At 40.0% G+C, this 12,085-nt stretch overlaps 1 protein-coding gene across 2 annotated transcripts in view; it reads right to left on the bottom strand.

Moving 5' to 3' along the window:
* The window catches only part of SLK (STE20 like kinase), a 58,395-nt gene extending 46,867 nt beyond the window's left edge, over positions 1-11,528 (bottom strand). For both annotated transcript variants that reach the window (XM_069567039.1, XM_069567040.1), the window contains exon 1: positions 10,709-11,528. In XM_069567039.1, the coding sequence (XP_069423140.1) occupies positions 10,709-10,858 (150 nt within the window). In that variant the 5' untranslated portion in view covers positions 10,859-11,528. The remainder of the gene's footprint in view (positions 1-10,708) is intronic.
* Positions 11,529-12,085: the final 557 nt, after the last annotated feature.

Genomic DNA, 12,085 nt, shown 5'->3' with positions numbered 1-12,085 from the left:
AGGTACGTTATATGGGGTGGTATTATGATACTTATGGGGTGAAACCCTGTTCCTCCACACTCTTTCACACAATGATTTTAATATCCATCAATAATTTTTGCCTGAATTACTATTGTATGGTTGCATGAGTTTTTCTGAATTATATCAATCTTTATGTATCAACTAGTTAGCATTCCTCTAGCAGGTTACTATTTTGTTGTTGATATTTTTGTAGTTCAAACTAACCTGTATTCTTTGGCACGTCCCCATTAATTTTTGACCATATTCTTTGATTTTTGAGCATATGAGCATAAAGCTTATACCCTTGAGCTTTCTCATACAATATATCCCAGGCTCCTCTGGGAAAAAACAAGGAGTGGAGAGGATTTTACTTTTCAATTTTATCACCTTGTACTTCTCTAGTTTAGACCTGGATCAGACATTTCAATGAGTCCTGGTTAGTTTTAATGGGGAATGGTATTTAGAAACCAAGAGGTAGGAGTATTAATTATCATCATTTCTAGGCCTTTGTCAGTAGAAAATAGGAATATGTATATATGTATTGCAGCCATGAAATTAAAAGACGCTTGCTCCTTGGAAGGAAAGTTATGACCAACCTAGACAGCATATTATAAAGCAGAGACATTATTCTGCCAACAAAGGTCCATCTAGTCAAGGCTATGGTTTTTCCAGTAGTCAGGTATGGATGTGAGAGTTGGACTATGAAGAAAGCTGAGTGTGGAAGAATTGATGCTTTTGAACTGTGGTGTTGGAGAAGACTCTTGAGAGTCCCTTGGACTGCAAGGAAGTCCAACCAGTCCATCCTAAAGGATGTCCTGGGTCCTGGTGTTCATGGGTTTGGGTGGACTCCGGGAGTTGGTGATGGACAGGAAGGCCTGGGGAGCTGCGGTTCATGGGGTCGCAAAGAGTCAGACACGACTGAGCAACTGAACTGAACTGATTGTGTGTGTGTGTACTTGTGCACACAAGTGAATGTGTTATAAGTTCAAACTAAAACCTCTAGTTCAAAAATCATCACAGGGTTCTTCCTTACATTTCAAGCTTTTAACCCCTTTCTCTCAGTTATAACCCTAGTTCTTAAAACAAAACTATATTAACTAATTTGTTCTATCCTATAGTATATATAAAGTATTTTCAGAATTATAGCATCAATATCACTACTAGTAATAAACCTATTTAATCAAGTTCAAGCATTCTTTACTATTCTTTTTATCCTTCAAATATATCCCACTAGTCTTGACCCAGAGGGCCGGGATGGGGAGGAAGGTGGGAGGGGGGTTCAGGATGGGGAAAACATGTACACCCATAGCTGATTCATGTCAATGTATGACAAAACCACCACAATACTGTAAAGCAATTAGCCTCCAATTAAAATAAATTTTAAAATAAATAAATAAATATACCCCACTAGTCAAGAGTACTCTACTCAAAAATTATTTCAAGCACTTTTCCAGTATGACTATGTTATCAATTTGATATGCAGTTAAGTTCACCTGTATATACATGTGTGTGTGTGTGTAAATATATTTTCAGTTTTACAAACAAGCATTCATACATATGCTCAAACAGGCATAAAATTTTATCCGAAAAGACACACAGATATTGTTACAGTGACTGACTTTGGGGAAAAGGACTGGTCGGAAACGTTTCATTTTTCAATTGTATCATTTTTGTACTGTTCAAGCTTCTAACCACATTAGTATCCCCTTGAATTTTTGTTAACAGGTTAACCAACAGATATAACCTAAAAGGTATTATATGTATATAGTCTTCTTTATACTCTGCAATATTTTCAGAATAGTATTTACATTTTTAGAAACAGATAAAACATATTTTAGGGTGTTTTTTTTTTCGGGTGGAACAGGGCCTTCCCTGGTGGTTCTGTGGTAAAGAATCCGCCTGCCAATGCAGGAGACGCAAGTTCGAACCCTGGGCTGGGAAGACAACCTGGAGGAGGGAATGGCCATCCACTCCAGTATTCTTGCCTGGAAAATGCAATGGACAGAGGAACCTGGTGGGCTACAGTCCACGGGGTTGCAAAAGAATCATACACAACTTAGTGACTAAACAACAAGGGTGAATAGAGCTTCATGTCAATCCACAGAAAAAAATTAAATTCCAGATGCATTAAAATTAAAATTCTTAATATACTATTAAAAGTCAAGAAGAAAATATAGATAAATACGTATCTAATTCCTGGGTAGGGAAAGTTTTTCTAAGCATGAAAGCGAAGAAGAGAAAAGGCAAAGAAACAACTGACAGATTTTGTAAAATAAAGAACACTATGTCTTTATATCAAAAAAGCAACATAAACTAATTTAACTAAAATAAATACACCATTACGATAAAGTGCTCATTTTCACAGTCATAAAAAGTACTTTCAGATCAACAAGAAAACAAACAACTCATCAGAATATGGATAATTCAATTATTTTTAAAATGGTGATATCTTTAGAAATCAAAGATATGGAAAATGAAATAGATACTCTTTTTGTCTATCGAAAAACCAAGTATTTTTTAAAAGGATAAAAACTAACCTTGAAAAAGGTCAAGGAACAAAAAGGCACAGAAAAAGACCGTTGTTAGGTTGTTTAAACAGGCATAACCCATGTACATGTATTTAAGTATACAGAAAAATATCGAGGAACATATACATGAAACTGATGATGGCGAGTTCCCTGGTGGTGACTTTCACTGCCACGGCCTAGATCAGTCCCTGGTCAGGAAACAGATCCTGCAAGTTGTGCAGCACGACCAGAAGGAAAAAAAAAAAAAAGAAAGAAACCATGATAGTTGATACAGAAACCAAATAGTTACATTTACAGAGAGAAGAGAAGAAACAATAATTAGAGTGATGGCCAAAGAGACTAACTTTATTCCTAATAAGTTAATATTCCTTATCAATAGAAATTCTTTGCATAACTAAAAATTAATTTCAAGGTAAGTTTATATATCTCTAGAGTTAATTTCACAGTAAACATTAATAAATGATCATGTATTTTGCCCTAACAATTCTAAGAATTCATCCTAAAGAAATAAGGAATGTCAGAGAGATATATCATGAGTATACGGACATTTGACATATGCTGGAGGCACTGAAAAGCAGTACAGAAAGGGTGATCTTTTCAGTAAATGTTGTTGAGACAACTAGGTATCTACAGAGAAAAAATGAAACTGGACTCCCTATTTCATACTACAGACAAGAACCAACATCAGTTTAATTATAGACCTAATATAGAAGATAACACCATAAAACTTTAAGAATGTAACATAGAAGGACAACTTCATCACTTTGGGTAAGGAAATTTTTAAAGACAAAAAGTACCAATTATGCATAAAAAGCTAATATACTGAACTACACTAAAATCTGAAACACCTATATAAAGAAGGACATCATAAGGAGAAACAAAAGACCCACTATAAAGCAAGAGAAAAGAAGGTGCACCACATAGACCTTGAGAGGATTAATATCAGGAAAACACAGGCTCCCATAAACCAACGAGAAAAGGAACCCAAAAGACTTTAACATAAGCACTTCGGAGAAGAAGAAACCCAAACGGCCAATAAGTATATAAAAAGAAACTCAATCCCATCAGTAATCATAGAAACAAAACCCCAGTGGGAACAGGAATTGCCTGTAAATGGGCACAAGAGAGCTTCAGGTGGTCATAAGAGGATTCTAAAGCTAGACTGCAGTCATGGTTGCACAACTGTACTAATTTATTAAAACTCACCAAATTATATACATAGAACGGGCGAATTGTGTGTTTTATATACACTGATAAAGTTTTTTTTTTTAATCGGCAACAAATAGGAAAATTCACTGGAAAAAATACCAAATACTCAACAGGCATGAAAAGGTACTCAATTTTTTCAGTCATTGGGAAAATGTAAATAAAACCACTTCTCACTCACCACAATGGCTAACATAAAATATTAATAACAGTATTAATAATAATAGCAAGTGTTGCTGAGGATATAGAACAATTCAGAAAACTGCCATCCCCTACTGATGGGGGTGTAAATTGGTACAACCACTTTAGAAGACTGGCAGTATGTTCTGAATCTTAAAACACACGTAGCCGATAACCTAGAAAATCCATTCCCAGGTACATATACAATAGAAATGAATGTAAATGTACATCAACATGTATAACAATATTCACAAGTCTTATTCTTAATATACAAAAAGTGGAAATAATCCAAAAGTCCATCAAAAGTAGAATGGATCAATTTTAATATTTCATATACTGCAAGACTATAGAACAAATGAACAAAAAAGATGAGAGGACTACTACATACAGCTAGAGACAGATTCTTACTCATAATGTTGAATAAAAGATTCCAGACACAAAACACACGTATGATTACATTTATATGAAGCCCCCAAATACACCAAAACGCTGCAGTAGTCTAGGTAAGAGATAATGGCAATTATGACTAGTATTACAACAACAAAGAAAGAAAGGAGGAGACAGATTCAAGAAATATTTATAGGTGAAATTAACAGGCTTGGTGATTGATTGGGTCTGGTGGGTAAGAAGTAGAAGATGTTAAGAATGACTTCCAGGTCCCTGGTCTATGCAATTGGTAGACGGAGATGACAATTACTGAATGAGGAACACAGGAGAAGCAAACTTGGGACCGACATCAGGAATTCAATTAATTCATGTTTTTTACTTGCTGTTTAAGGAATCTGTGAGACATTCACAGAGAAGGCAATGGCAACCCACTCCAGTACTCTTGCCTGGAAAATCTCATGGACGGAGGAGCCTGGTAGGCTGCAGTCCATGGGGTCGCTAAGAGTCGGACACAACTGAGAGACTTCGCTTTCACTTTTCATTTTCATGCATTGGAGAAGGAAATGGCAACCCACTCCAGTGTTCTTGCATAGAGAATCCCAGGGACGGGGGAGCCTGGTGGGCTACCGTCTATGGGGTCGCACAGAGTCAGACACGACTGACCCAACTCAGCAGCAGCAGCAGCTGTGAGACATTCAAGTGGAAAGCTCTAATAGATAGCTGGATGGGTGGATCCAGAGTTCAGAAAGGAGATCTCGGGATAGAGACCAAAATTTCATGTAGATGGTAACTGAAGCCACGGGAGAAGATGGGCTCTCAAAAGAAAAGATGAGGGCCTATATTCAGCCCTGTGGAACCCCAACACTGAAAGTCAGGAAGAGCAAGAAGAGCCAGCAAAAACATCTGAAGAGCAGACACAGAGGTATGAGAAAAATCAGGACTATGGTGACCTAAAAGCCAGCTTTTTAAAGGAAATGACGGTCAAAGGTCTCAAGTGCTCCAGAGAGAGGTCAAGTAAAAGAATTAAGTGTCCATTTAACTCTTTTACTTGAATCCTAAGACCACAACAAGAGACATTTAATTAGGTGAGCAGGGAGATGTCAAATAAAAAGAACAAGAAAATGTCACAGAACTGAAGAACATGAGTCTCTGAACTGAAAAGACTAACCAAGAGCCCAGCAAAATGAAAGGAAGAAAAAAAATACCTATATCAAAGTACATTACCATGCACAGAAGATAAAATGTAAATTCTAATAGCTATCAAGAGAAAAAGATCACAAGGGACCAGAAAACAAAATGGCAACGGACTTTAAGGAGCAACACTTGACGCCAAAAGGCAATGAATGGAAAAGTCTAAAATCCTAAGAAAAATGTACTTTTGAACTAGAATTCTACAACCAAACTATACATCAAGTGTGACATTACAATAGAGACATATCCAGACAGGCCTAGTCTTAAAAAAAAATAAACCTTCCATGTATCATTTCTCAGAAGACTACTGAAGGATGTACATAACCAAAACAAGGAGGAAATCCCAATGGCAAAAACAAAGCATTTAAGACACTCCCCAAGTAGTCTGAGCTCCTAAGATTCTAGAGGCGAAAATTATGATTCATTATTGACAGACTTTTTTTAAAAAGATCTAGAAATAAAACAGATGCATAGATGGAAAGACCAAGTATTATGGAGATGTTATTTTTCACAAAGTTAATCTGCAAATTCAATAAAACTCCTTCAAAAAAGCACAACAGGTTTCCTGTGTAACTCGTGCATGTGTGTGTGCAGGCTCTGTCACTTAGTCGTGTCTGACCCTTTGGGACCCCATGGACTGTAGCTCATCAGGCTCCTCTGTCCACAGGATTTCCCAGGCAAGAATACTGGAGTGGGTTGCCATTTTCTTCTCCAGGGGATCTTCCCAACCCAGGGAGGGATCAAGCTCACATCTCCTGCGTCTCCTGCATTGGCAGGAGGATTCTTTACCACTGAGCCCCATGGGAAGCCCTTTGTGTAACTCAGTTAGGCTAATGCTAAAATGTACATGAAAGCCCTAACGGCCAAGAATACACTAGACATTGCTGAAGAAGAAAAGGAAGTCTTTCTCTAGCAGAGATTTGTTTTGATGCTTTCCTAATTAAGTGGAAAACTGATAAAGGAACAGACACACTGATCAATGAAGAGACTAGAAACCCCAGAAACAGACGCAAGCTGCAGAGCAGTGAGGAGGAGTCCCCCCAGTGCTGAGCCATGGGACACCCGCGTGCCCACTGTGAAAGACCCCTACCTCACACTATGTGCAAAAACCTTCACCAAGTGGGTTGTAGACATAAATGTTACAGGCAAAATCATAAAAGCTCTTAGAAGTAAGATAGCGATTTATCTCCATGATCTAAGGTTAGGAAAACTTTTCTCGCCTTTTTTTTTAAATCAAAAATCGAACTGGCTTTATTAGGTGATTCATGAATCAGGCAGCATCTCACCCAACAACTGCAAGGGTGCCCCAGGAAAGAATTTCTCAAATACAATACAGAAATCATTAACTGAAAAAGAAAAAAAAAAACAGACAAAATGAAGTATGTTAAAATCAAGAATTTCTTGTTCATAAAAAGACACCATAAAGAAAATGAAAAGATGGGCACAGAAGAATGTATTTGCAATAGCCATAAACCGCAAATGGTTAAAATCCAGAACACACAACAAAAAAACAAGAAAAAGACATCCAAGAGGAACATGAACAAGACACTAAGCACAAAAGAAGAAATCCAAGTTACTAACAATCCTACGAAAAGAAACGCTTATTAGTAGCCAGAGAAAAGATGAATTAAAACCACACAAAAAATAAAACATCAGACTGTCAAAACTTAAAAATTCCAACAATATCAAATGGTGGAGAGAATGCAGAGTAAGGACAATTCTCATAGGATGCTGGTGGGAGTGTAAACTGGTATAGTCTAGTAAAATTAAAGATACACTACCCTATAACCTAGCAATTCTACTTCTAAGTTAAGTCTTAGTGAAATTCATGCATACATACACCAGTATAAAAGCCCAAAACTGAAAACAACTGATATATCCAACAGGACAATGGTAAATAACTGGTGATATAATCATATATTGGAATTCTATGGAACAATTAAAATTAACTGCAACTCTAGTGATAACAAAGACAAATCTCACAAACCTAAAGCTGATTCTGAAAGAGGTAAGACACAAAGTACACTCGGTACACACAAAACTAAAGGTATGATGCTTGGTTATACACTGCTGGATAGTAAACTATGAGGAAAACGAAGAAATGACTAACTTACAGGTAGGATAGTGGTTTCCTTTAGTGGGAGAGCAGAATCAATTCAGAAAGGAGGTGAAAAGGATTCTAGAATACTGGCAGAATTCGTTTACTCTGATGTTGTTAATATTGAGTTCACTTTATTACTCTTTGCTAAATGTACATCTATGTGTTGTACTTTTCAATCTAATGATTATATGTTTCACTATTTTTTAAAAAGGCGCATGCCCATCAGGGTCATAAAATGAATCACTTTTCATCCAGCGCAAGTCAGTAACCCAGCTTCAATTCAACAGATGATTATATGGCATTCCTTTTTTTCTGTTAAAAGCAACAGAAATCCAAACATAAAAAAAAAGTGAGGGATATTACATATCTTCACTTATATGTCAAATAATACTATTAAAAAAAGAGAAAATAAATTTAAAATCAGGAAGCTCTTTCAAGCAAGAAAGTAACTGTCACAGAGCTATGTGGTGCAGGACTAAGTGGAAAGAATACAACTACATGATGAAAAAACGTTTCAAAGAAACTAAATATACAAGACAATTGCCTATTTAGAAATTAATCTTTGTAAACAGTTATAAGCATATGATAGTTGGAATCAACTTCAGAAACAGCTTTCTATTGCACACTATACATACTATTGTACGGTTTGATTGCTTTTCCTCCTACCCGGAAGGAAGTTTATAAATTTAAATTTTCTAGGGAATCTTGGACAGGAAAAGAGGTTAGGAAAAAGACATAACAGGTGAGATAAGTTTAAATTTTAAATTTTCTGTTTTAAAAAGTTCACAGCTTACTCCTTGGAAGCATAAAATAGTGAGACAAAAAGAGAAGATGCAAAGAAGCCCACAAAAATTATCCTTGACACAGTCTTACAGTGTTAAACCACATGGAGTAAGGCTTTTATTTTCCAGAAAATTTTCAATAGGTATCTCACAATAGGAAGACATATTCACTTTGCAATGTCATGAAAGAATTAAATCACAGAGTATTAGCATGTCAACACAATCTGCCTGGGCCAGAAAATGGTTTTACTATTTTCCTAGGTCCCTTTTCCTGTCCCATCCCATATTTCGTTTTCAAGCTCTAAATATAACGACAGTAATTTTCTGCCATTTCCTGAGCCCTTTTTCGTGCCTTACATTTATTATTTCCTTTAATTCTCACATACTGAGGAGTAGGTTTTACTGATGAGAAAAACGAGATATGGAATGATTAAGTAACTTACCCAACGCAAGAGGTTGCTATTGAGGGAGCCAAGATACAGTCCAACTCCAGAGCCAGTATCTTAATGCTACACTGTTTCTATTCAATAAAACATTCATACCATGAAAACTGCCCATAATCACCTACTGCCTTCTAACTTCCAGATCCCAGATGCCTTGAGGATTTATTATGCCTTTCCTAGATAGCTGTATATTGACACAACATTAATGAGTAAAGGAATCTAAACATTTAGGGAAATCGATGATTTTCCAGCTAAGAAAAAGGAGGTCCAGAGACATTAAGTGTCCTGTCTAAGACCTCAAAGCTCGTCTGTGACAATCAGCAATAAAACACAATTCTTAACTCCCAGAAGCATCTTCCCATTGCACTAAAAGCCCGTCTACCACACATCTATACTGTAAGCTCCTGTTGAAATCCATACCCTCCACAATAGGTACTGAAGTTTACTCTGTCAACTTTCACAGCACACAAGAGCATCAACAGCACTCACAAGCAGGTAACACACATTCTTTCACTTCAACAAATATAAAGAGAAATGCACTATGTGCTAAGGCAATAGAAGTAACCCAAATGTATACCATAATTGGGCCCCTGGTCTTATCATAATAACATAAACACATTAACATGTGTCAGGTGCCATAGAAGCAATGTGAACAATGTGTTTTGAAAGCACACAGAAAAGAGTAGATATTTCAGACTAAGCAGGCGGGCTTTGAGATGTGTCAGAGCCAGTGCAAAGGCAGGGTGGGATGGTGCTTAGAAAGAAGGAAAAATGCTATCACTTCTACCACCAGAGGTTTAAGCTAAAAAAAAAAAAAAAGCACTAATCATAAACACAGGGTCAGAAGGGTTGAGTTCAAATCTAGGCCGTGACTGGTGTGAATGTGAACAATTTCTGTGTCTCAGCATCCTCATCTATGAAATGGAGATACTAGTGACCTGCATGTCTCCCAGGACTTTTGTGGGGGCCAAATTACGAGTAAGCTAAACATAAGTTATTTATATTTCACATCTAAGCAACCCTGTGGGTCCTTCCCCTTAAAAACTGTCTCATAAAAACCTCACCCTTCGGATGAAAATATTCCAATGACATCATTCATATACTCCTTACAGGATAGTAAACATTTAACACAAATGCCCTCAGACTGAAACAGCAAACTTCCTTCTACTGAAACGAATATCTGGGTATAAAAAATATTTGTGTATATATATCGGGGGGTATGTGTTTTTTCATTTCTTAGGCCCTGGAATGGATTTCTAGTCAATGCTTATTATATTTAGAAACTAGTATCAGATGCAGGTTTCCTTCTGGAAATTTTCTGTCAACCAACTCAAGAATAGTCTGCAAGTAGCAATGGCTTTGCTCTCATCCCAAGAGACTGGTTATGCATAACCTATAGATACAACCAAATACATACCCTGGACCCCAAAAGGAAACTATTTTAGTATAAGCATATATATGAATGCAAACAGCTTTAAAGAAAAATAGAAATCCACTTTAAATGAATGCAAACAGCTTAACAGAAAAATAGAAATCCACTTTAAAATATGAGTTTCTGATACGAAAACATTTCAGGGCCAAACCAGACCCCTCCTTTTAATGAAAGAACACCCTCATTTCCTTTAACGATGAACAGAGTAGACTGCATCTCTTGTCTCCCTTTGGCAACCATTCTTTAAACTACATCCAGGCCCTATTTGGTTCAACCTTAAACCCTACGTCTTAGCTACTCCTCGGATGGTAACCTAAATAAAGTTTCAACGTACGTTTACGAAGTCAAAAGAAGGTCCCAAAGACAGGAACGGGACGCGAGAGCAAGAAATCCTCGTGCCACTCCCGGCCGCTGGCTGTTTGATCTCTCAAGTGTAACTTCCCTTTTCTCCCTCTTACCTTGTACACTTTGCCAAAGGCTCCGTCGCCCAATTCTCCTATAATTTCCCAAAACTCCTCCGGGTTCAGGTCCCTCTTCACATGTTCGTACTGCTTCTTCTTCTTATCGCTCCCCAACTTGAAGATCTTACGGAAATTGAAGAAGGACATTTTTCCTCCCCAACAGAGTTCCTCACACTTAAGGATCAAAAACAATAAGAGGCAAAGTTTCTCCTCCCTCGTCTCCCGCGCGAGCCCGGCGGGCGGCGGCGGGCGCGGGCAGTTCGGGCTCCCGCCGCTCCGGCCAGGCGGTCCCGGGGGAAGGCGGGGCGCGACTCCCCCTCCGGCCCACGGGGTGGGGGCGCTGCGCGGGCGGCCCCTCCGCCGAGCCCGGCCCGCGAGCTGCACGGCTTAAACGCCTGGCCCCCGGCCGGCCCTCGTGGGGCGGCACCTGCCCCGACGCTCGTCCCCACCCGGCCCGGCCCGACGGGTCCGAGCGGTCCGGACGCCAGCGGCCGCGGCGGTTAGGCCCTTGTCAAAGCGAGTCTCCAGGGGCGGCGGCTACTCCGGGCTAGGGACGCAGCTGGCGGCTCTGAGGCGAGCAGTCGGCTGGCCGAGCTCTCCCGCCCCGGGCCGGAAGCCCCGGGTCTCCTCTGCAGCAGTCCGCTCCCGCGGCTCGAGGCCCGCGCGTCCCCTGGGCTCTGGGGCGCAGCCGCCGCCGCCTCGCTCCCTCCCGAGCCCACGCAGCCTCTGCCTTGAGCGCGCGCCGACGCCGACGCCGCAGCGCGCCCGCCAGCTCCCCCGGCCGCGCGCTCGGCTCTCCGCGCGCTCGCGCGGGGGTGGCACCTCTGGCCCCGCGCACGCGCGTTGAGTCCCGCAAGCTGGCTGCCCAAGAGGCTTGCGGGCGCCCTGCTCCCGGTGCGATGTGGATTATAGAACGGGTAGCGGGTTGATGGTTCCTCGGGGTTTGCCCTCCAAGCCCCAAATCCATGTCAGTCCACGGCTTTGGCGGAGTTGCCCTTTGCGCACTACCCTCTTGGTTGTGCTAGCGGATGTTGCCTCCATTCTGGATCTGGGAAAATCTGTAAAGAGTGAAAGCTGGGCTGCCCCGATCTGGACTTTTTCTCTCTCAAACGAGCCCCAGAATAGAGTGGGAGGGAAGAATATGCGATGCCTGTTTGCTTTGGATCCAGAATTTATCAGCTCTCTGACGTTGGGCGGGTAACCTCTCCGAGCCTCAGTTTCTTCATGATGAAGTCAAGGTCCTTGAAGTCCTGATCTGGGGATTGTGGCGAGGACTAAAGGCAATGGAAAAAATCCCTATGCACTGTGCCTGCGCTGGTAAATGCTCAATTTCAATTCCTGCTGTTGTTAAAAATGTGCAAGTAAAATAGACAT

The sequence above is a fragment of the Ovis canadensis genome, chromosome 22 (genome assembly GCF_042477335.2).
Source record: "Ovis canadensis isolate MfBH-ARS-UI-01 breed Bighorn chromosome 22, ARS-UI_OviCan_v2, whole genome shotgun sequence".
Lineage (NCBI taxonomy): Eukaryota > Metazoa > Chordata > Mammalia > Artiodactyla > Bovidae > Ovis > Ovis canadensis.
This window is presented reverse-complemented; position numbering and strand designations above follow the sequence as displayed.